The sequence below is a fragment of the Pleuronectes platessa genome, chromosome 3 (genome assembly GCF_947347685.1).
Source record: "Pleuronectes platessa chromosome 3, fPlePla1.1, whole genome shotgun sequence".
NCBI classification, from domain to species: Eukaryota; Metazoa; Chordata; class Actinopteri; order Pleuronectiformes; family Pleuronectidae; genus Pleuronectes; species Pleuronectes platessa.
In genome coordinates, this window is record NC_070628.1 from 16,058,095 (window position 1) to 16,082,821 (window position 24,727).

At 41.7% G+C, this 24,727-nt stretch overlaps 3 protein-coding genes across 4 annotated transcripts; all 3 read right to left on the bottom strand.

Annotated features, from left to right (window-relative positions):
- Positions 1-2,102: 2,102 nt before the first annotated feature.
- Positions 2,103-3,106, bottom strand: dand5 (DAN domain family, member 5). Its single transcript, XM_053419459.1, has 2 exons — positions 2,630-3,106; positions 2,103-2,402 (listed from the first exon to the last, which is right to left on the bottom strand). The coding sequence occupies exons 1-2, from the start codon at positions 3,104-3,106 to the stop codon at positions 2,103-2,105; spliced, it is 777 nt and encodes a 258-aa protein (XP_053275434.1).
- Positions 3,107-7,434: 4,328 nt separating this feature from the next.
- tspan34a (tetraspanin 34a) lies at positions 7,435-13,894 on the bottom strand. The gene is made up of 8 exons (XM_053418520.1): positions 13,765-13,894; positions 12,265-12,352; positions 10,581-10,796; positions 9,463-9,537; positions 9,260-9,367; positions 8,712-8,843; positions 8,521-8,613; positions 7,435-7,926 (listed from the first exon to the last, which is right to left on the bottom strand). Exons 2-8 carry the CDS (start codon positions 12,319-12,321, stop codon positions 7,870-7,872), a joined length of 738 nt encoding a protein of 245 aa, XP_053274495.1. The 5' UTR covers positions 12,322-12,352; positions 13,765-13,894; the 3' UTR covers positions 7,435-7,869.
- Positions 13,895-14,309: 415 nt separating this feature from the next.
- On the bottom strand, positions 14,310-24,691 carry LOC128436651 (ras-related protein Rab-3D). Of its 2 annotated transcripts, none has more exons than XM_053418448.1 (5): positions 24,531-24,691; positions 19,819-20,052; positions 16,564-16,682; positions 15,867-15,991; positions 14,310-15,665 (listed from the first exon to the last, which is right to left on the bottom strand). In XM_053418448.1, the coding sequence occupies exons 2-5, from the start codon at positions 20,050-20,052 to the stop codon at positions 15,478-15,480; spliced, it is 666 nt and encodes a 221-aa protein (XP_053274423.1). In that variant the 5' UTR covers positions 24,531-24,691; the 3' UTR covers positions 14,310-15,477. The 2 variants fall into 2 exon arrangements, with proteins under 2 accessions (XP_053274423.1, XP_053274425.1); XM_053418450.1 differs by lacking the exon at positions 24,531-24,691 and adding an exon at positions 24,314-24,388.
- Positions 24,692-24,727: the final 36 nt, after the last annotated feature.

The window sequence follows — 24,727 nt, forward strand, 5'->3', positions numbered from 1 at the left end:
CTGCCCCAACTTTTTGAAAGTGTGAAGCTGACAAAATGAACATTTAGCGAGGTGTTTGTTCCACATACCGACGTGGCGTCAGTACTAGATGCACTGGTCTAGAAAAACTTTTTCAAAGTAAAAATTTAGGCAAAAAACAGGCCTAAAATTCTCAGTTTCACCTTGATACACCTTGATCCAACCGCTATCGTTTGGACCCCCCCGTCCCCGTCCCCGTCCATCGCTCAAACCTCCCAACCACTTCCATGTCTGACAGTTAAAAGGCCTACACTCACACACAGAGAGAGAGAAAGAGCAGGCAGCTCATTGTGCGTTTTAAACCGCTAACTAGGCCACTTAGCACCCCGTGACGCTGATCTGATCCCCGAGGCGCTGAACTTGGCAGCGGGCCCTCCTCCTTCTCGCTCCTTCCTTCCACCCCCCCTCGCCATGGGAACCAGGCCATCCTTAATGACGCAGGAGTGCTCCACCGGCTCCCACAATGCAAAGGGGGCTGACATCTGTCTTGCTAAGTGGCGCACTCTCTTGTGCACCTTGTTTGTTCAATCAACAACTGCTCCCCCCTCCCACCCCTCCCCCCACTGTGCCCACTTTCTTCTATTTTTTTTTATCTCTCTCACTCTTTTTTATTTTCAAGAAGAAAGGGCAAAAAGATGGAAGAAGAAGAAGAAGTTGACAAAGAAGAGGTGGTGCAAAGTTCGAAAAGACCACGACTGTTCGCGCTCCACCAGCAGCAGGGCAGTGGGTGGATTCATATAGAGATCAAACGCACCGATGCCTAATGACGGATGCCTAAACAAGATGGTTCGGTTATTAATTGATAGGATTCTGCGGATTATGAGGAACCTTCATCTCCACTGTTGAAGCTGAACGAGCAGATAAGTGTTAGCACAGCTGTACGAGGGCCCAGCACCCTCTCCACTTTTTTGCATTTTTAGAGAAAACAAGTGCCTGATTAAAAGTGCCCCTTAATTCCACATAGTTAAGACACGGGCAAATATTTGTCCCATCAATCTTGGAAAATATAGCCATCAAACCAAGATGTTAATCACATGCTAATAGAATCCGAGGGACTCAATGCACCCCCGTAGTGCAATGAACGCTTTCACTATTTCCAAAAGCTCGAGTGAATGCAAATGGCTGTCTAAACAGTCATTTTGACAACATGCCAAGGCAACGTAAAGAGCCCCCTTCTTTATGCTCCTCTGGGAATGTATGTAAGGATGTGTGGGATGAGTTCACTTTACCAGGCCCAGGTGCCAGGGTATAAATGAATAATAGGTTTTATGGGCCCTAACTGGAAAAAAAAGCACATGCACACATAATCACACATGCCCCGCTCCCTCAAGTGCATCTGTAGTGAATGATGCTCAAATTCCCACAACTACTCTGAAAAGAGATTGGGCATGAGAATAGGTGGGCCCTATACATAATTCAGGGGTCCATGCTGAAACAATTATGTTTGCTTACCGCTAAGTACCCGCGCTCAATAGCTCGTTTGCTCTCTAGTTTGGAGCTTTCAGATGTAAGTGGTATGTGCTAAAAGTCGGCGGGAACACAGCTTTTTAATAAAATATAGGAGCTGACACTCGAGCGCCTGAATACGAGAGTGGGTGGAAAAAAAACAACAAATGCTCCTCATGTTTTTACTTGAGCTTTGCATGCAAACTAAATTGCACTTGTAAATCTAACAGCGTTGGCAGGAGACCAGCGAGGCAGGCAGGCGAAAAAGGGATTTGAACAAATGGGACAGTTTTAATGAAAGTGTCACACATCACAACATTTCAGTTTAGAAGAATCTAAACACGGTTTGATGCATTTACACACGTCCAGTATGGACAGCTTCATCTGTTGCAACAGAAAACTGCATGACCAGAAGAAAGAGGCCATTTTGTCAACAATCAAGAAGTGGAAATCACCACCAGGTTATTATACTCTGAAAATCACATTCAGACTCATATATACAAATAAAGTACACTTACAGTTACAGATACAAAGGGATTTGACAGAGAATTAAAGATGTCAATTCAAGTGAAAAGTTCATGTCTCCTTGTTCCTGTGAATAATCACAGCCGTCACGTCATGTAGTTTTGTCTCCACAGCTACAGCTGCATGGACGCTGCAGACTCAGCACTTCTCTCCTCGATGCCCGTCTCACACTTGCACTCCTCCACCACCATCACTCGCTTCTCCCGGACCTCTCTTCGACAGCGCAGGGGCACAGTCACGGTTTGGGCTTTGGATGGGGCGCAGCGCGAGCAGGGGGCCCGGCGGGGAACGGCCCCCGTCCTGGTGCCCAACCCGGTAAACTCACCTTCGGACGGCACAAACAGAGAGCTGCACTGACCGAAACACAGCTTGTTGTGCACCGTCACTGTCTCGCATCCGTCTGCGGTCACATGCTGGGAGGAGACGGCAGAGGAGGAGAAGATTAGATGTTGATTTATCTCTTACCACGTAAAAAAACTACATTGTGTTTCTGTAAATCTAAGGAACAATCGACAATTTTTCTATTTCTATTTTACTGTATAGACAATCCGTCAGTTCTATTCACTTGTTAGTTGGTGTCACTATGTGTTCACAGAAATCCATTTAGCAGAATAAGCTAATTAAAATCTTTGCCTCTTACCTGAGTGAAAGGCACCGCAGTGCACGTCTGTTTCATGTCCTTCAGGTTGACCGGCAGGGACAACTTGCCTCCTTTATCCATGGCTCTTTGCCACATCTGCAGCCCCTGTTTCTTCTTCAGGTCCCTTTCGGTGGGGCCTTTAGGGTGCAGGTGGTGCAGGGGACTCACTGGAGCCTTGAAGGCCGGGCCCGGACCTGGTCTCCCCTGAGACAAGAATGAAGGGAAGGGCAACCTCTTTCGGAATGAGGGGGCTGTCCTGGGGCTCACTCCCTTTCTGAAGAACCCTGACTGGGCCAGAGCGCGCTGGTCCAGCTGAACCACCCGGACTACTCCTCTGATAGGCTCCTCGGGTCCGCTGCCGGAGGATTCAAAATCCACCCGTGACCTTTTCATCATGTTCTCAAACGTGTTAGGAGGAAAAGTAAAAGCCAGAGTCGTCCAACTTGACAAAATGACGAAAGTGAGGAGAGAAGTCATAGTTTGACACACAGAGAGATGCTGATTCAAGTCTAATCGATGATTAAAGAAATATGATCTCTGCAATTAATTTCAAAAGACTGACGAAAACAAGAAAAAAGTTAAACAAGAAGTTGTCTGGTTTTGTGGTTCAAGGTTCCAAATGGCAACCTTGCTGTCAGGACTTTGTCAGTGGGATGGAGGGAGTCTTTTATATAAGCAGCTGCCAGTTCCCGCCTGGGTCTCAATGCATAGAAGGTGTCACAATTCCCACACCAGACCAGACATCACACCAAGCTTAAAGCTCCAGGTCGTGGATGGTTGCCAGCCGGAGAGGATTTCAGTTTCAAGGTGAACGTTAAAGCCCTGGTCATAAAAACATCAAGTCCGAAGGGATCTCTGTGATCTTTGAGTTTCAAAATAGTGGAGGTTGATTCAAGACAATCTTCTACTTAACAAGTTTAACCATTGAGATTTAATTTAGTGAAATTGTCTTTAGATGAAAAATTATAGTAAAAACAACCATGAGCCACCAGAACATTTAACTTGAGTCTTTAAGAAACTTGAATCTTAGCATAAACAGAGAAATGGGAATGAAGGGAGCACCAAGAAAATATATACGAAATGAGCTGAAATCAAATCTGGAAGTTATATTTGACTCTGGCCTTTGTTTTGTGGATCAAGTAAATAAATGTGTCTAATCCTGTTTTTGTTTCCAAATCAAGCTTATTTCAAAGATTAAATCCTTCTTAACATTTGAGGATTTGAACTTTTTCAGCTAGATTCTGTAACACCCTCTACACAGGTTTAACTCCGGCCTCCCTGCATGGCCGTATTATTCCTGGTTCAAGAAAATATGACGACACAACAGCATCCTCTTTGTTTTTGCTCTGATATTAAGATTTGATTGATGACATTTTAGGCTTTACACAACCAAGACCATCAAGGATTTATTGCCTCTGAATGAGCCTGCCCAGCATCTGAGATCAGCTGATAGTGGTGTTCTTCAGTTACCTGGTGATGTTTTGTGCTTTTGCAGTAAACTCACAAGCCGTGATCACAAATGTTACATCTGCTTCTGCTTTGGGTGAATTTGAATTTATTTTATTCACTTTTATTTAAATTTTTCAACTTTAATCTTTTATTTAAATACTTATTGTTCTACTGTCGTTTTTTCCCCTTATGTGAAGCACTTTGTGACTTTCTTATGAAATGTGCTCTTCACGGTCAATGTGCTTATTGTTATTATTATAGCGGTAGGTAGGAACTAAATTCTTCCAGCAGATATTTGCTCATTTTCCTTTTTTTATTCACTATGTTATTTTCAGTTATTTTGATGACTGCGGTGGAAACTGCTGCCAAACGAGTCCGTCCAGAACCTCCTGTGGATGCTCAATTGGTTGAGATCTGGTTTCAGCCACAGGACTTTTTATATTCACATCATTTTTAAATGGTACTCAAACAGTTATCCTCTCTTATATTTATGTATAGCCACAATCAATACAATTCATTATTTCTATAATCTATTATCTATTATTTATCTTTTGTTACATTCGTCATCCTAAGAAATGGAGATTGTCAGAAACTAGTTTTCAGCAGCGTCATAGATTCACAAATTGCAGTTCAGACCAAACTTCAGCAGGAAAACCACGTTCCACTTAGGAAACACTTTCCTGGATCCCACAGTTAAAGGACGTCTGCTGTGGTTCAAAACACAGCAATAAATCCTGTCTTTTTTAAGTAGGTGTCTCTGTGTAACCTTTGGCTGTAAAGCAATAATGGGTTTATGAAGCAGCTCGTCAGTCTCTCCCTCGACATCCCATCATAACACCATTAGACTTCACTGCGCTCCGTCACCCGTGACCTGATCAAACGCTTACTGCTGAAGGCCTGACTGTGTGATCATGTGCTGTAGCAGAAAGGCTGTTTGACTTCCTCACAGAGACATTGGTATTAAGAGGAACTTTACTCTATTTGCACTTGTATACGTCTTGTTTCCCATCCACCACTAAACAGGGTCCACAGAGGAAAGTGTGAGTAAATGACCCACGGAGGTTTAGCCTGGAGACTTTCTCACCTACACTAACCTGGGACATTCACACAGTAGGGGGGGGGAGCTCTGCAGTGCCATTTTCACTGAGCTTTTGAAGTATGAGTTTGTTATGTCGACTGTGTGTTCAGTATTATAATGGGAAAATCCCATTCTACAGCTGCAGAATAAGCTTTGTCCACCAGGGGGCACAGTTTACAAAGCACTGTCTCTGCAAACACCACTGTTCTCTCAATATTTACAGTAAGGAGGCCTGGTAGAATTTAATATCGGTATTTTTGCATTTCCACTTTGTTTCTTCTACACACACATACGGTACAGGAGTGGTGAAGTGATTCTTTGCATTTTTAATTAATTGCAAATCCTCAGTGATTGGTATAAACTGCTGCAGCTCCTCAGTGGGGTGAAACAGAGTTTAATGTGGCAGTTGTCGAGGCTTTCAAAATGATGATGAATCCAATTTGCCGACATGAGAAACTCAATTAAGAAGCTGTTTAGTCCGTCATGTCTTCTGCAATGAGCCGAAACAGGCGGGAAACCTTTTTTATCCCAGCTGTTGACTTTATTTCGCTTCCTGCTTTTGCCGGTGATGTAGCCAAGACAAACTGTGTCAATAAAACCAAATAAAAAGACGTTTGACTGCACATATTGTTCCCTGACCAGTTACTCACTGGTTATGAGTAGCTGGTCAGGGAACAATATGGGCAGATTCTGGATCGTCTCAGGAAAGTGACCCGTGAAGGTGGAACTTAAAAAAAAAGGGACCTGTCTCATCGACTGTGTAACTTCTGCCATAGAAGAGAAGAAAACAGCTCCATGCTGTAAAACACTGTTTTGCTAGTGAATAACATACCAGGATGTATGAATTAATGCAACGTGTTCATCTTTGAATTATGATAAATAAACTAAACACATGTTGTATAAGTAAGGGTTTCATATTGCCGTCATACCTTCAGTGTTTATTATGGTCCGCTGTGGTTCAGGAGATAGACAGCGTCTTCCCTGGGCAAGACACTGGACCTCTAATTGTGTAGGAATATTGTGATAGAATAAGCGCTGCGTATAGAAGTGCTGGGAAGTTGTGTGTGTGTGAATAGGCGGTTGACACACGCACACATACACTATAATCAACCCTGTGTCAAATACACGGTTCACCTGTTGAATTGAAATGTACTTTCACTAAAGCAAAGCATTTATGACCATACGGCTTAATCATTAGAACTTTCTGTTCCCCAGGCAGTAACTAAATAGGTGTTCATTGATAGTATTTAGAAGTACGCTCCATTATATGACACACATGCAAAACTCTATGCAAATACAAAGAAAAACCCACAAAACACACAAGCCCTGAGACTCAGAGTCTGTCTGTGATCACGTGTTGAAGTCTTGAGGTTTTTAAAACCACTGTATGAATGTGTGAATGGCAAAAAGAAACTGTAGTGTAAAGTGCTTTGAGTGGTCATCAAGACTAGAAAAGCTCTACACCATTACAGAGCATATAGCATGTATGAGTGACTCTTTCTCCTTCCTCCTTTAAACCTGTGTTGAATTAGTTTTATGACAGATATAAGCTGCAATGCTGACAAATAAACCCATTTACTATTTATAGCAGTTCATTGCATTCATGAAGGCAGTGGCTTCAAATTAAGAAACAATTCCGCCAATTTATTTAAGGCGGACGTGCTTGTCAATGAACCAGATTCAATATGGATAAAGCGAGATGATTTAATATATCTGATATTTCGTGTAGAAATTATTTCTACACACATTTACTTGTTCCTGAGGATTTTATGACCCTGAGGAAAGAAGATATTCTGTTGAAGATTAACTTTGACTTTTTCCTATTCACTTAACGCTCAGCATTTTCCAAAGCTGTAGGTTGTTGAATGTTTGACCATCAAGTCATTAGCGGTTTAATCAATAAAGAATATGAGCTAATATGACACTAATATAACTGGTGATAGAGACAGTGTCAGGGCCATTCCTGTTGGGGTCTTGTACATTTTCCACTGGTGTGATAACAATGTTTTATCGTGTTCTTATCTTAAGTAATAATATAAACCAAAACCCTTTTCCTCCATGTTCTCAGAAAAACTGCAGCAAACAGCACTGACGAAAAATGTTTTATGTATTTAATTGAAATTAACTTTTTGTTGAAGGATCAATTTGTTGTATATTTCATCAATTTGCAGTCCGACAGTTTATTTAAATTCTCATATTTGCTGCTTGGGTGTTTTTAATGTCTTGTTAAGGATACAATGAATTTTATGTGGATAATAAAACAACAAAGATCAACCTGTTAATAATCCTTAAAGGTCAAGATTGCGATATTTATTATCTATATGTGATCAAACAATAAATTCATTGTTTCATTGCAGTTTCATGTGGGACAGAAACAACTGACACAGCCTGTGCAGGTCATTCTCCGCACTGTGCATCATTACATATCACCAGATGTATGTTTCAGCACATGCCACATCACTTGAACAGCCCTTTCTTTATTTATAAATAAATCACAGTATAAATGTGCTCAGTATAGATGAAGAACACAGTAGTTCAACCGACTGCCTCTCCATCTCTGGTTCTAATGCTCTACACGCCAATAATGCATTCACGCCTTAGTTTGTCTGACTGTGATGATTGTTTTTAAAAGAGAAGAGGAAAAACTTTATACAAACAAAACAAATTTCTCCAACCAATTACAACGTCAGCATCTCATCCCGAACGGGACACATCACGCCTTGCTGCCGATGTCCTTGTAGAGAACCATGGAGACCACCATCGCAGCGATCTGTAAACACAGCAGCGCTTCAGTATTTGGCAAAACACAGTGTAAAGCAGCTGAGATGCAGATTATAGACTAAAGACAAGTTGATCAAAAAATCTGTGGAATTATACACCTGTTGAAAAACCCATGCACTGTCAAAACTGAGGTGGTTTCATGAAAAACACAGTCTCAGATTACAAAACCCATTAAATTAAGTAAAATAAAAACCTCCTTGATCAAGTTCTAATGTGTTTTGTGGCAACAGGGTGGATTGTGGTTATTAAATGACTTCATTGACTAGAATTTTAGTCCTGCCACATAAAACCATGAATTGAAAACTTTAAAGTCAACTTCACAGAAGAAGAATCTGAAGACTACGAGGAAGTACAATAACTCAAGTTTCTCTTGTGAAGGATCTTCTGGTTTAGATTTGATTTAGGGTCATGAATGAGCATGTCTATATATGCAGATAAAATAAGTGAGTGGGAATAATATGCGACATTTAGTAAAACACGTGTCAGTTTTGACCTATTCTATCAAACTAACTATGACCAAAGAAGACACTGCGGCACAGAGCTGCTGTTGAAGGATGTGAATAACATGTGGACTATTCTGTACCTCGATGGCGACGATTCCTAGAGCCACACCTGCGATGACCACAGCGTTATTCTCTATCAGCGCCAGCAGCTTATCATAGCAGCCTTCCACCGCCTGCAGGGAGAGAGAGCACAGGTTGGAACAGAGGCACCTCATCGCTGCTAGTAATGGTGATGTGTGAAGTCAAACCACCAGTGAGCTTGGTCACGTACCGACATGTGCGCAAGGCTTTCAGTGCATGTTTCAATGGTTGAATTGCAACATGCGATTGGGTACAGATTTGCAGGTTGGTTAAAAATGGAGCCGGAGAAGTCTGTGTAGTTGTTGAATCCGCAGCACGTTAACTGGAAGGAAACCACAGAGTTTTAACGTCACATCTCAACAAAAACAATTCAGTCGTCTCGCTCTGCGCAGCCATGATGCTACAGGGTGTGGAAATGTAAAAACCAAATTAACTCTAGTGACTTATAAACCTGGATCACAGCAGTAGAACATTATTCGCTTCATAACAACGTTTGAGTTTCCCACCCTGAGCGTGATGTGGAGGAAAGTGGTCTATTCCTGAGACGTATGGTAGAAGAAGACATTTCACACAGAGGTGAGTGAATTGACTACAGATCCAAAGGGATTGTGTTCAAGAAATCGAAGAATTGCTTGTTGTACTCACAGAGCCACTACTTTCATCTAAGACGTTGGGTCACATGGGATCAGAGAGCCGTCTGTATCTCAAAACTCAAACTCCAAGTGAAAAGCACAGTACCTCCTTCATGGTATTGTTCCAAATCGAGGTCAAAGGTCCCTCGCCTCCGTAGTGTTCTTCAATGCTTTTTTGAACTTCGTCCCCAACACTCTGGAGAAGCTCCCCAGCCTGAGAAGGACAATAAGCCATTGTGTTATTTGTGATGATAAATGTGTCCACTGGAAGCTTCAGCCAAGATGGATCTTTTTCAAGGGGCCACTCACCACATCCTTGAAGACAAGCAGCACCACAGCTCCTGCAACCTCGATGATGAAGATGATCAGCACAATAATGAAGAACTACGGGGAGAGGAAATGATAAATAATCACTTTCACTGTCAAATATTTGATTGGGAGTTGCACTGTATAGCTGTAAAATCAAGTATCACCAACAGAGTCAGAAACAGGCTGTAAATGTAAAAAGACAGTCAACACCGCTGGGATCAAAGTCAAACCTTAGACTGTATATAAAAGATCAAACCAAAAGCTAAGTGATTAAAACAGCTTCTCAACAGGACGTCATCAAAAAGTGGAATATTTACTGCCATCTCATCTGATCTCTTAGATTTAAAGTTTCATTTTACTTAAAAACCTAAATCAGATGACTTTAATAGATTTGACCCTGGGAGGTTATTATTTCCTTTTCTAACATTGTGAAATTACATGTTTTAATTGATTTTTGATAATTTTGTGCCGATCTACTTTTAAATCTGGATCTAGTGGATTTGAATGTGATTTCATTCGGGGGGGGGGGGGACTTTTTCAGAGCTAGAAACAATCTAACCTCACCCTGAGACTTAGCGGACGTAAGTGCTCCACTTCTAGTTCGTTGGTTGATTTGTTTGTCAGCAGGATCACACAGAAACTAATGAACGGATTTCTGCAAAACTTGCTGGAAGAACCAGACATGGGCCAAGAAATTACCTATTACATTTTGGCGTTTATCCACATCCAGGATTTTTTTTTTTTTTACTTTCTTTTACATCGTGAGATAAAGTGACTTTTTTTGACTTTTTAACCAATTTCCCAGGGAATAATTGATGGATCTTGATGAGAGGAAACAGGCATATTTAGGGGACTGATACCTATAAGTATTTGCAATTTGGAGCAGCTTGATTGAATTTAAGGTGCGGTACGTGCTCCACTGAATCCATTTCCAAGAAGTGTTTTCATCCTACTACAATGGTGCGACATTGTGGCACCATTTCAAACACACAGAAGTTACTGTTCGAAAAGAATAATCATTATAACTGAGCCAACTCTTCGGAAGAATGAAAGCCTTTTTTTTCCGTCTTTTACTTAAATTCAGTCTATACTCCATAGACTGATCAAACATGGCTCACCGTCAGCAGCATGCACCTGCTCTCCTTCATGGCTCCGCAGCAGCCCAGGAAGCCAATGACCAGCAGCACAGCCCCCACGGCTATGAGCAGGTAGCTGACATTGACCAGCTGCGATAACCCATCTGGTGCATCAGGCATGTTGTCCAGTATACCCAGCAGAGAGCTGCTGTCCACCTTCACCCAGATTCCCACACCCAGGATGGCTGCACCTGCTAACTGCATAACGGGAAGGACAAGAAAGGAGAGTAGGGATTTAACAGTATTGAGAAGATAGAGAATAGAGAGGAGTGACATTAGAAATAACAGAATATTAATGGCAGAATAGCCTGAGAGAAGAGGAAGGTCCACTCGGGAAATGAAGAGTCATGGTTTGTTCTGACACGTTACAAGTGAACTCTCAAACAAACAAAAAGCTTTTATACGAGAGATTACAACTTGATATTTAGGAAAAATACTTAAGAAGAGAGTCTGTCAATCTAAACCAAGTTATGATGAAGTAAGGTTTACATTTTTCCTATGGCAGGAGCTGCAGTGGACATCAGTTTGTCCTAGAATATGGACACTTTCCCTCAGAAACATTATACTATTTTTTATTTTCACAGAGACTAGGGAAATAAATGTTAAAATGAGGGATTGCATAGTGTTATGGAATCTAATGGAACAACTCTAACATCTTCATTCCTTTGCTGGGCCATGGAGCTCTTCTCTCCCACTCTCCCCGCCTTCTCTAATCAAAGTGTTTATGGCAATCCAATCAGATTTTTGCCATGATCTCAATCGGCCAATCAAGTTGACCCTGGCAAACTTTAAATCTGTTCTCCTCAGCTGTCATGTCAGTGATTTGCTGTGACCCTCCTCCTCCTCCCCATTGGCCTCCACTCATCTCATTCAGATCCTCAACATCCTCCACATCCCTTCAACCGCCACAGAACCATCCAAGGTACATTCACCAGAAGCTACGAGATAGTGAAATGTCTGCATGACGTCAACAGCGTTTAAAAGAACAAACTACCCACAATCCTCAGGTGTAATAGTGAGTCCAAAAGGGGGGAAATCACTACAACAAGGTTAAGCTCAAGAGGAAGCGTGATGAAGGTCAGGATCATTGTCAATGGTTTATGGGATATGTAGTTCATTGCCTCTTGATATAGTTATGAAAACAGTCTCTATCCATTTACATTTTTCATTAATATTGTCCTTGGAGAAAATGAATAAAAAATTGACTTCAGAACAAGAGTTGTTCTACAAGTGGGTGGTCACTGTTACTCATTTAAGCAGGTTTATATCTCTGAATATATTCACTGTGTGGGTGAGCTGACTTCCTGGTGTCTCGTTGCCATGGTGAGTTTGACAGTTTTCCAGCAAAGACTCCATTAGTGCTTTGTTGTCTTCAGGATAGAGCTGAGCTAACACTTCTCTCTGCTTCCAGTCTCTATGCTAAGCTAAGCTAAGTTAAGTCTCCTGGCTCTAGTGTTATATTGAACTTACACGTATGAGAATGATAATAAATCCTCTCATCGAGCTCTCGACACGTGTTTTTTCCCAAAATGTCAAACTATTCCTTTAAGCCATCACTGAATATAGGAAGGTCACAGCTGTAACATGTTCCACATTTATCTGTAATGTTAGAAGATTAGACTCTGCTCTCCGAAACAGGAAAGTCAGAATCTTTTTTTTTACTTACGAAGATGCCGCCATTGAAGATGAACATCATCATTTTGAGAAAGCCGGAGCAACACATCTTGGCGTTTCTTTTTTATTTTCTCTTCACACTGTTGGAAAAAGATCAGAAAAGTGTGTGTTAGTGTAACTGAAAACTGATAAAGAACTATAATTAATCACACTCCCTCTTTTATTGGTAAGGACTTTTGGATGGACAACACTTCACTGAGAGGTAAAAGCAGATGTGTGTGTCTGATTCCAACAATCATGCACCAACAAGGGTCAACCAGCATTTGCTTTGGTTAAACATTAACCACAGTAGATGGCAGGGAGGTAGAAGAGGGCTTGATCCTCTCCAAATGTTTGTCATGCTGACGTAATCAGAGGTTTCGGTTGAAGAATGTTGTGCGTCTCATTTGTGTCCTCTCTTTAGTTTCAAACTAAACTTTCTATTTCAAGGATCATGAAGTATCTTTTGTTCTCTTCGTTGTCAAAGTGCAAAATCAGGTTTATCATACTGTGGAACTCCTTATCAATGTTGCCTTATGGGTTATAACCCACATGTGTGTCAGCAGAGACTAAAAGTAATTCCCAGACTGCTCCTGAGTTCAAACGCCTTTACCTGGGCTATAAAATCTATGAAATACAGGTTAAATGGCCCCTTTACTAACTCCGCTGATAAGTTTCATCATTTATGGTAAAGCCACAGTGTCATGAGCTCAGACCCATAAAACACACCCAAACACCAAGGTCTCTGTGTATCCGCGCAGTGAGATCAGCTTTACAGCTATTGACCTTTTTTTTCTTCCTTATTGCAGCTTTGATAATAACGGAAATTAGGAAGCAGCTTGGCAGAAGTCACGTTGTTTCCCGGAGGCAATAACATTTCAAGGCAAATCACATGTTGGTTATCTGAATAAACCGGACGACTGGCTTGAGGCAGCAAAACAGGACAAATAACAATGTTTAATGCGCCTTTAAAAAGAGTCAGTGAGAACGTTCAGAGCCGAACTCAGTCCTCAGCTGCTTGTCTTCTCTGCTTTGTAGAGTGAGAGTGTTTTATTTTGTATATACACTGTTAAAGAGAAGTGAGAAGTGAGAAATGAGCAACACTTTACTTAACAATACTTTACTCTTAGTCTGTTATTGGTGATTCTATAGTGTTACTATAACAAGTAAGAGGTTATCTATGACAACCACTGATACAAAACAATATATAATCATTGGTAACTTTAACTTCACTTTGAATGATAAATATCTGATTCCAAAAGGGTAAGAATATGATTTATCATTATTAGATAATCTATTCTCAACTTTTTTTTAATCTATTTTCATATTTTTACTACACAGATTAATTTTGGAATAAAAACATCCTGGATGTTCATCTGCGGCAATTAGACTTTAATTTGTTTAGATAAAAAATAAATGAATAATGATAAAATAGATAGTCTATCTATTTTGAACATATAGATATTTGGATGTGTACATTTTTAAAAAGTGTGAGAACACGCGAAACCCCTACCTGTACTGCAGGGACGTCCGTCCGAGGTCTGATCGATGAGGAGTGTGCTCAACGAGGCTCTCACATGCCCCTTTATCTTCTCACAGGTCTCTCCCTCTCTCACACACGCGCACGTGCACACACACACACAAATATGGAAAAGAGAGTTCATACCCTGCACGTCACTGACTCCACTTCCAGGGTAAGCCTTTCCCAGTGTCCAAAGTCCCTTCAAAAATAGTAACTTTTATGACCTGAAACTTTACAACCATCTTATGGTCAAGATAAAATATTGATGTTCATTAATGATTTCTTATATCAAACCCAAAGCTCAGAATATGGCACTTTAGAGGAGCCGATCTGTGGAATTGAATTATCAATACATTATTAATACCTAATGAATCTTTTGCTTTCTAATAAATGGAAAAGTTAAACTAAATTTTATAATGATTAAATAGTGTTGCCAACACTGAGAGGAAAATTCTGGGAACTTTTCCTAAAATCCATATTTTACAATGTTTAGAAAAATGAATTACTTCGCACACACAAAACACCAAACAGAGATATCGTATTCATCCATATCTTTTAATCTCAACTTTTAGAACAACAGAATAAACCTGGCAAATGAAATATTGGACTGGCATTAACCATTACAAGTACAATAAGAAAAGTATAAATTAAAATAAAATCCCTACAAAACAGTAATAACAAGACTGACGGAATGAGACGCATAAACCTGGAATGACACAGCGTCTTCCAGGTGTGTTTGACCTATAAAGATAGTGTGTTCATGTGCTGATGGAATAATCGGTAACATCTGAACTGCTGCTGGGAAGATTTACGTCACCGCCATCTCAAGATGGAAAAAGAAGTCTGTGAAAATGTTGCTGACGTCATCGGCCATAACCGAAAAACTTAATGTTACACTCGGCCTCAAATATAAGCTTCTGATGTGAACTTGTCAACAGTTGAACTTTCGACAATTGCAAACTGTATGTTCATCTCTTACAAGCACCTGACAGCAGATTTATTTGAGCCAATAAAGACGTGCATATTTCATTTTATTTATATGCCTGTCACACCTGGTTCTTTTTTCTTTGCTCTTTCTAATCATGTAAATAATGGAAAGAGGATTCGAGGTTGTTTAAACCCTTTAAACATAAATTCAACATTTCGTCCATGTTTTTTCCACATTCCTACTTCAAAGCACATGAACACATCGAAGTCAGGGTAACGACCTCTGAACTTGGCAAATGGTACTTTCCGAGGTGCACGTGAATCCACAGTGACAAACAGGATATACCTTGATGTGAGGGGCAGGGAGACACAGGGATGCAATTTCACAAGATACCCACAAGGGGGTAGCATAAGACAAGTAAATTACCCACCATGGTGATTTGGTTCATGCCTTTTGTTCACATCCTCACCTGCAACAGGTGCTACTCACCCATTCAACAAGAAATCATACAGGCAGGCAGAAGGCACAGCTGCTCTAGCACACACAGCTCTTTGGCATCAGTCACATTCAAATCATGAGGAAGCGCCGGCGACGCCGTCAAGTTGAGAACAAGAAATAAAGAAGGGAGCCAAGCATCCATGATAGTATTGCAGTAATGTATCATAGGGTACATTCACAATGGTAGATTTTTGGCTTTTTTTTTTCTCTGTGTGTTTTTCTAAGTGTGTGTGTGTGAGGCCATGAAACCGCAGTCAATGAATCCCCACTGTCAGCTATCAGCATGAGCAGCCCCCCTGGCTGCTCTGGGACGTGTCCTTCAGGCCGTCTCCCTGGGAGCCGCCCGCCGGACTGGCATCGCCGTTCACCGTCTCGTTCATCTTCTCACAGATGACGTCCACCAGCTTCTCGAAGACCTGCTTCACGTTGACATTGTCTTTGGCGCTGGCTTCGAAGAACTCAAAGCCTGGAGTGAGAGCGAGAGAGGGAGAAGGAGAGAGCGAGAGAGAGAGAGAGAGAGAGAGAGAGCGAGAGAGAGAGAGAGAGAGAGAGAGAGAGAGAGAGAAAACACAGTATGACTTATGAGTAATAATGCTGGTTTGTTTGCTCTTGCAGAACATGTGATAATAGAATGTGTGTGTGTGTGTGTGTGTGTTTGCGTGCTGACCGAGCTCTGAAGCCAGTCTGTGGGCGTCCTCAGTTTGAACCTGCCTCTCTTCCTCCAGGTCCAGCTTGTTTCCCACCAGCACGACCTGAGCGTTGTCCCACGAGTACGTCTTGATCTGCGTTGCCCTGGGAAACACCAACCACACATTGTTACAGCCGTCTGTGCTGCACTGACCGTGTGTCTCTTCACAATATCAATTATTTATTCTGAACGTACATTTAAAATGAATATAATGCACCAGTGTCGTATGTATTTCTGACATTGGTGCATCGAGCAGTGTTTAGAGACAGTCGTAGTAACCAACAAAGTACATTTACTAACGTTTTAAATACATTTTAAAATACATGTAATTGAGTTATTCAATTGTATTCTACTTTATACTTCTGCTCCACACTATTTAACATCGCGATCACTATTTTCGATTCCACTCCATTCATCTGAAAGGTTCAGTTACTAGTTACTTTGGAAATCACAAATTTACACACAAAACATATCTTCAACTTATTAAACATTTGTATAATGTATTGTAATAACACATACTTTTACTTTGCTACTTTTTTGCTGATAACATTTCATAGATTTTCATGATTTACTATCAAATTTAAGAGTCAATTTTTGATGGTACTATTGCTACTTTGAGATACACAGAAGATTTAACAGTGTGACACTATAGATTTATAAACGTTGTTCTACCCACCAGTCCTGAACAGCGCAGAATGAGTCCTCGCTCGTGATGTCATACATGAGCAGAAATCCCATGGCTCCTCTGTAATAGGCTGTGGTGATGGTCCGGTAGCGCTCCTGTCCCGCTGTGTCCTGTAAACAAACACACACACACAGCGTCTGACACAATCTGGATTCAGACTTTTCAGGACTCAGTTACTTTTACTCTTTACAACACAATAACCTAAAATGAAATTGGGAATTCACAATAGCCACATTATGAGTGGGTCAAAAGGAAAAACATTTTTTTTTAACATTGCTGGCAAATGATCTGAAATTAAAGTCCAACAAACATAGAAAAATCCTTCAAATAAATATTACAGACAAACACTTTAAATCACATTAGTGCTGAGATGAGAAAAGAAAGAGTTAACTAGGCAGCAGTGAGAAAGGGTGAATCATCGAATGTCTTCATGCCTCATGTCTTGTCTTGATGCTGCCACACCCTGTAAATACTCCAGGATGTGCCTCTGCTTTTTGTGAAGCCTCGAGGGACAGGAATAAGTTCTTTAATAATTATTCCCCTTTTCTTTTTATGAAATCTGCTTAGCATATCAAGGGATAATGATGATCTAATGAAACTGCAACAATAGACAAACGGGATTAAATGTCAGCTGCTGACATGTAGCCTATTATATCAACCTCAGGTTGGAGATCCAGGTCTTGTCAGTAGATTATAGCGGAGATGTTACCACTGTCTCAAACCTCCGCATTCGCTGGTTTGGTGCAGGGCTTTATAAAACGAGTGGAATTTATTTTAACGCTCTCGTGAAACCCATTCTGCTAAGCAGCCAGTATTTTACTTGGCACCTTCCTCCTGTAAAATTAAGCAACTGTATCATTGTTTAGGTGCGCACAGAAACCACACTATGCTGAATACATTAAACTAAAAGAACATCAGTGTATTACATCCCTCTAATAATAATCTGTGGGTGAGTCCTCGCCTTCCACTAACATTCAGTAATAGATCTGTCCTGGTGTCAGTCTGCGCAGTAAGCACATTCAGCCCCGGCAGCTCCGGCCCATGCATCTTTCATGAACCCTGCCGTCTGGGGACGATGTTAAACATCAGCTGTCATTAACTCCGGAGTGTGAGAAATCAGTTTACGCCACAGCCCTGACAGGCAGCAGCATGTAAGAGGGCAATCTGGGGAGCGGGGGGTGTGTGTGGGGGGGTGGGGGGGATGAGGACAAACAGTGTGTGTTGTGCAACAGTGCTTTCAAAAGCACCACTCGACTCTGGCTCCAGTTAAAGCCGGGGTTTAGAAGCTGTCCACCTCAGATAAATGCCTTTAATTATCTCCAGTAGATTAGAGTACATTAAAGAGACTGCACCATTCTGCTGATGTACTGTCTGTCAGGCCCGTTTGCTCTTTACTGTACAACTATAAAGAATTGAATCTGTCATTAGGGTGGAATAAGACTCTTGAGCGGTCTATCAGAGATAATTAGGAGCATTTCAGACCTCAGTGAGTCACAGCTCGTTCTAATATGTCACCTTTGACTAACAAGCTAGCGAGACTATTAATCCTGGGAAGCTAACTTAGGAAAGGTTTCACTCTTCTCAGTCAGGATTCTGTCAAGATATCCAGCACAAAGATTTTTGGTATGGTTTCCCTGATCTTGGTTGAATTGAATGATAATATATGCATCAGTGTGTTTGGTTTGAGATCTCTTTCATTTCAGGAAAACATGAGAAACTAGAAAGGTACTCAGTGGAGAACATATCTCAACCAGGGTCCAACAGTCCCCTTACATTTAACCAAGCAGCACGAAGATCCATGAATTATTCTCAGAGAAATCAAAAAAATCTTTTAAAAACAGGTCCTCATGCAAAATAGTGAAAAGAATGTCCCTTGATTCTGACCAGATATAATGAGTTCTTCCTTCGGGCCGACGTGATGCCCGCTTACCCACCATATGGTCATTTTGGTGAATTTAATACAGTGTCCATAATAGCGTCTATGTTTGCTGCAAAAATATTATTGTATTAATAATCTAAAGCAATCAGGATTGCTGTAGGTTATTATTATATTACTTTATTATGGCTTTGGTCTAACAGAATCTGCACTGTGGTATGGTGCAGACAGAAATTAGGCTTCAAACAGCACTTCTGCATTTGCAAGGTTAGTGAAAAACCAAAATATTCAGGACAACCTGGTGATGAATTAAATAAGGTGTAACACGGGCACACGTGTCCTCGAGCAGCAGGTTTGACTCCTGATCATTTACTGCAGGTTATTCTCCTCCCCCCTTCCTGTCTCTCTCTACTGTCACACACTGGAAAATAAAACACACAACTCCTGCTATACAGACATCAGGTTTTCACAAACAGCGCTCTAAACATTCGCGCGGCAGATTAATTTGAATTAAATCGGGTCAAACAGGGACACGGTGTGTTTTTCCTGTCTGGCTTTCAGCCATCGACTTCTGCCCTGATCAAACATCTTTGCTTAAGTCAAGAGGAGTCGCGGTGCGCCCTGATCCTTATCTGCCAGCCCGCCACACGTTCTTCCTGCTGTAGACAGGAGTCCAGACTGTGTGTCTAAGATAATAAGAAGCGTCAAAGCAGGGAGGTCAAGGAAAATAAAGGACTGTTTTAAGATTATTTTCATGATGTTGGATTTTGTAAAATCACATTGGCCCGAAAACAAGATTCACTGCTTTTTTCCTTTTTGCTGAATTAAAACTGCTCCATGAAAAGAAAACCAAGGTTACATGCCTCCGCCAACCAGTGCAGTTTCTGTCTACATATTTCTACATTATTTGTTTTTTTCATATTCACATAAGGTCACTGGGACCTTTACCTTTGACCAGAAAAATCACTTCATCTTTGCGTCCAAGTGACAAATGATTGAAAGTTGAAGAAATCCGCTGCAGGCCGTCGAGAGATATCACAGTCAAGTGGCCAAAAATCAGCTCATCAGTGAGTGCAAGTGAACATGTGTGCCAAATGTGAAACCAGAGCCCAGCTCGGTCTAATCAGGTCATCTATGAGCTCATGTGAGTTGTGCCAGATGTAATGAGCGGATAGACATGCAAACAACCGGAAAAACATCGAGGCCGTCCAGAGGCATAAAGACACACTCATCACTGATAGTCTGACTGTGTGAGACAAAGAGACCCATTATATTAGATTTCATCCATATTAAGCCCTCTACACATATGATTAACCTTCCTTCAGTGTTTGAATTAAACTCAGCATGTAAAGGTTATTTTTCCTTCTTACCCAGATCTGCAGTTTGACCCTCTTGTCGTTCCTGTAGATGGTTTTGACCTTGAAATCGATGCCCACTGTGCTGACAAAGGCTGAAGTGAAGGAGTCGTCTGCGTAGCGGAACAGGAAGGAGGTCTTTCCCACGCTGCTGTTTCCGATTATCAGCAGCTTGAACATGTAGTCAAAGTTTTGGTCGGCTGCATCTTTCTGCTCCGGGCTTGCCCCATGATCTCTGGCTGACTCCATCTATCAAAGAGAGGAGAAGTTGATGAACACACTGTGAGACTCAATCGTAACTTATCCGGAAAATGCCAAAGACTATTTGATTCCAGCTTCTCCAGTATTTGGTACAATATTAAACTATTTTAGTTTTGTACTGTTGGTGAGAACATTTTCTGTTACTACACAGACTAACTAATTATCAAGTTCATTGACAATGAGAAAACAAGTAAGACACTGATGATGAAAATAAAAGTTTCAGTTCTCAAGTGAACAAACTAGAAAAACTGTCCTACAGTTGTATGCCTCTGCCTCCCAGTGCAGGTTCATTCGAGCAGATTGAAACTGGTCAAAATTTGAAGAAATTCCCTAAAGGCAGAGACATCATGCTCAAGAGGCCCAAACCTAGGCTGCAGTGGACTCAGGCCATGAAGTTGAAACGTATCCTTGTCCTATGAATCTGGATGTATTTCTGATGGTAGCTTGATTCAACAGCCTGAATCCATTGACCCAGTTCAGGCAGCTGGTGGTGTGTGGTGGTGTGTGGTTTGTTTTTTTGGCAACATTTGGGCCCTTTACTATCAGTCAATCATGGTTTGAATGCTGCAGCCTCCCTGGTGTTTTTGATCACATTCACCTTTTAAGGCTCAGAGCATCTTCTAATGGCTACCTGCATTTTACTGCAGTACATCACAAAGCAGAAGTCGTGCACTTCAGTGACCTCCCCAGTCTCCAAGGCTGAATCCAGTGTTAACACCACTGGGATGTGGTACAACTAGAGTCACAGCATGAATGTGCAGCTGAAATTATGTGATGTAATCACAGCGTTCCCCCGAGGCCTACATTGATTTATTTGAGGCAGCCTGCCACAATATCAACATTAACCGCCACATATTGATTTTCTTCTTTTTACTATTTCAAATGGGTCAAATCTTATTGCAATGTGGAGCTGCAGGCAGCGTGGCGAGAAGGGATGAAAAAAAAAATGCAATTTACTCTCCTGCTGAGAACAGTAGTCTATCATGCATAGGACAAGAGGACTAATCTCACAAAGGACGGGGTTACATCTACAGAGAACCAGTTTATCATAGAGCTAAACGCAACAAGTCTGTCGACTATTTGTTTAGCTGATGAATCATCAATGCTACTGAGAACATGCAACTAAAGATGACGAGAGTAAATATATATGAAGTATACACACATACCCAGTGGGGTTGAAAAGTCTGAGAACAGTAACAACTACTCAGAGAGCTGACCTCCGCCAGGGCCCAACAGCGCCTGATCAAACCGCATTCAAATTCTCTAGGTCCGGATTTTTAGGAAATGTTAAAAACTTCATATGTATGTAGAAATAAAAACCATGGATTCACCCCAGAGTTTAATGGGATCTCCCCTGACCAACATCTCAGCCCTCCACCAAGTTTCAGGGTAATGAAAACGTAAACCTCCTTCACTGCTTTTTGCATATAGTCCCTGTGCCTGTTTGGTTTTCAAAGACATGCAGCCTAACTTAATTAGAAACTCTAAATTCCTTGTGGTGTGAATGGTTGTTTGTCTCTGTGCGTCAGCCCCTGTGATGGACTGGCGACCTGAGGGTGCACCCCCGCCTCTCGCACATTGCCAACTGGGACTGGGACTGACCTCCGCCCTTGACAGATATGGGATGGATGAACGGTATATCATGGAAATAGCATTTTCTACAAGTAATGAGTTCTTTCGTTTGATACTGGGCTGATACTTGGATGTCTTCAGTAGAAATGCAAGGCTGAAACTGTGTGTTTGAAGTTATGTGCTGTGGTTTACTGGTATTTAAAGAAAGAAAGACAACATCAGATTTACTATCACGGTTTTTCATGTTGAAAAATGTCTCTAAAACTTGTGTTGGAACATGTGCAAACGAGCAGGGAGCTTAGTCCAATGCCAAAGAAATGTTGATGCATTACACAAATGAAATGATGCTGCGTCACACAACAGACGGAGAGATCAGCTCAAGTTTGTAGTCTTTCACTCATCAGGGCAGGCAGGAGATCTGCTGACATTTAGGATTCTGCTACCTACTGACAGCATTTAACCCACATAACTGCATACATACATATCACCACTGCCTTGTGAAAATGGAAAAAAATACAGAAAATAATTATTAGCAAAACATGTCTAAATTAATAATCCATATTTAACTAGATAAACAATAATTATATCAAAAAGCCTAACACTAGATAATATTTGTGCAGGTCTTCTACTAAAGTGGCACATTATACCTATGGATGAATATTACACAGAGTCACTGAGGACATCCTGAGCTCCAAAGAGGAGGTCTCCACTTTATGAATTCAACTACAGATCTTTCAATGAGAGAAACATCCCTAAAATGATGAAGCCATTCTATAATCGATGGAGGCTCAGAGGGAGAACCTTGAGTGAATTATAGTTTTCTTGGCAGCAGTCAAACTTGCAAATAAGATTTTCCTGAGTGCTGCTAACCTGGTGTTCCCTCTGAGGGCGCAGCCATGGTGAGTCTCTAAGAATGAAGAAATCTAGGATTTTTTTCAAGAAACGTATCAACAAGATAACAAGATGTTGGATACTTCAATCAAATTGTATTTGTGTAGCCCTTATTGACAAATCATTATAGGCCTTGTGTGGCTTAATCTGTACAAGGCCCTCTGTCCTTCATCCTCGACTAGGGTGAGAAAAACTACAAAAACCAGAAGTAGAGCACATGTCTCCACAAAGGCCCAACAGACTCCTGGCATTTCATCAAGCTGTGCCAAAAAAGTGCACCCCTACAGAAATCAGTTCCCTAAATATGATCAGAGAAATTTTCCTGGGAAGATTTAAGAAAAGGCTAAAAGATGCGTGGATCCACACCGAAATGTACTGGGTTCTTCCCTGATCCATATCATATCCTTCCACCCAGTTGAAAACATAACCTCCTTGGCAGAGGTAATGAAAAGCCCTTTGAGCAGGGGTAGGGGATAGATACCTCAGAGAGAGGAACAAGAGGGGGAACCTGGTCCCTGAATGGACAGAATAGATGACGATTGATCAGAGCACATTAACAAAATAACAATATTTAAAGTATTCATGAGAAAAGACAGGGTCTGATATAGCTGAAGAGCATCAAAGGGGTTATGGAATAATCTCATGCATACAGGGAGGATCCCAAGAGGACAGGAAGGTACACAACAACACTTTTCTTGCTATAATAAGTAGTAAGAAAGCTACGCATTTCCACAGAAGCTCAATCTATCAATGAAAGTAGACATGTTTTTGTTTTTTTACCAAATTGTAAATATATGGTCCCAGAGGTTCATATTTCTAGAACTAATTTGCAAGTAACTGGTGCAAAAATCAGCCGAGCAGCTTTTAAAGTTGCTCTAAACTATTATTTTTAAACTGTTGTATCCTTCCTCCCTCTCATCTCTAGGCTCTAAGAACCAGACCATGGTGTGTGTGTGTGTGTGCTCCCTCCACTGTTTCTCCCTCCATCGCTCACCCTCTCTCTCTCTCTCTCTCTCTCTCTCTGCACATTTGTCACATGGCCTCTCGTTGTTAAACTTATGGGATCACTGGACGCTGAGCAGTGGGCAATAGATTCTCCTCCTCCCCCCCCGCCCCCTCTGTACATTTCATCCATCATGCGTCTGACCATTCGTTCACCCGCTGACACTCCCACCTAAACACACACAACACACTCCCACGGACCCATTTATCTTCCTCTTCTCCCTTACCCTCATATTCATCCATCTATGCATACCCACCTGTCATCCATCCATATCTCACCCATCTCCTCCCCCCCACTGCTCCTCCTCCTCTCTCTCTCTCTCTCTCTCTCTCTCTCTCTCTCTCTCTCTCTCTCTCTCTCTCTCTCTCTCTCTCTCTCTCTCTCTCTGCATCATCAAATGGCTGAGCCATCCATTTATCCACACATCATCCCCCACACGCCCTCTTTTAGAGGGAGAGATGCTGAGCTGGGTGACTCTGGTGAGCATTGCACTTCCATGATCAGTAAGGGGGGGGGGGGGGGGGCATGCTGCTGTACAAACTCATCAAAACACTCATTCGAACGCATGCGCCTGCACATTAGAGATGAAAACACCCTCCAATAACTGATGAGTGGTTGGATTGACTCTTGCAGGAGAAACCCCATGTTGTCATAGACTGTGTTTATAAAGCATGTTGCATATAACACACAGTCCATAATTCAAATTAGGACTAAAGAGCAGATGTTGACATCTGGTTTTAAAGTTTTAAAGTACATAAGGGAAATTAAACTCCAGTTACTTACTAAAGAGTAAGGCTGTGCACTTCATATGGCTGTTTACTTAGGGACACGTGTTCTGGTGACGTTGTAATAGTTGTTCAATCCAGCTGTAAAGTGACAGTTTGAACAGTTCAGGCGTATTTGTTCAGTGCACCGCCCCACCACACGACAAACCACCTAACCTGGTAAGAGTTAAACAAGCGCTCTGCTCTACAGTGAACTTGTGTCTGTGTCTTCTTACCCTGACGGTGTCTCTGTCCCTGGTCTCCGTCCCCCCCGCGGTCTGTCCCCTGGACCTCGGAAGCCGATGGCTGTGCGCTGCGCTCAGGACGCTCCTCTCCCCGGATCTCCAGGTCGGGCATGTGCCGGTCACTGAGAGATCCACCGTGGAGCCAGTCAATTTACACAGCGTGCATACAGCACACATCCGGTAGGGAC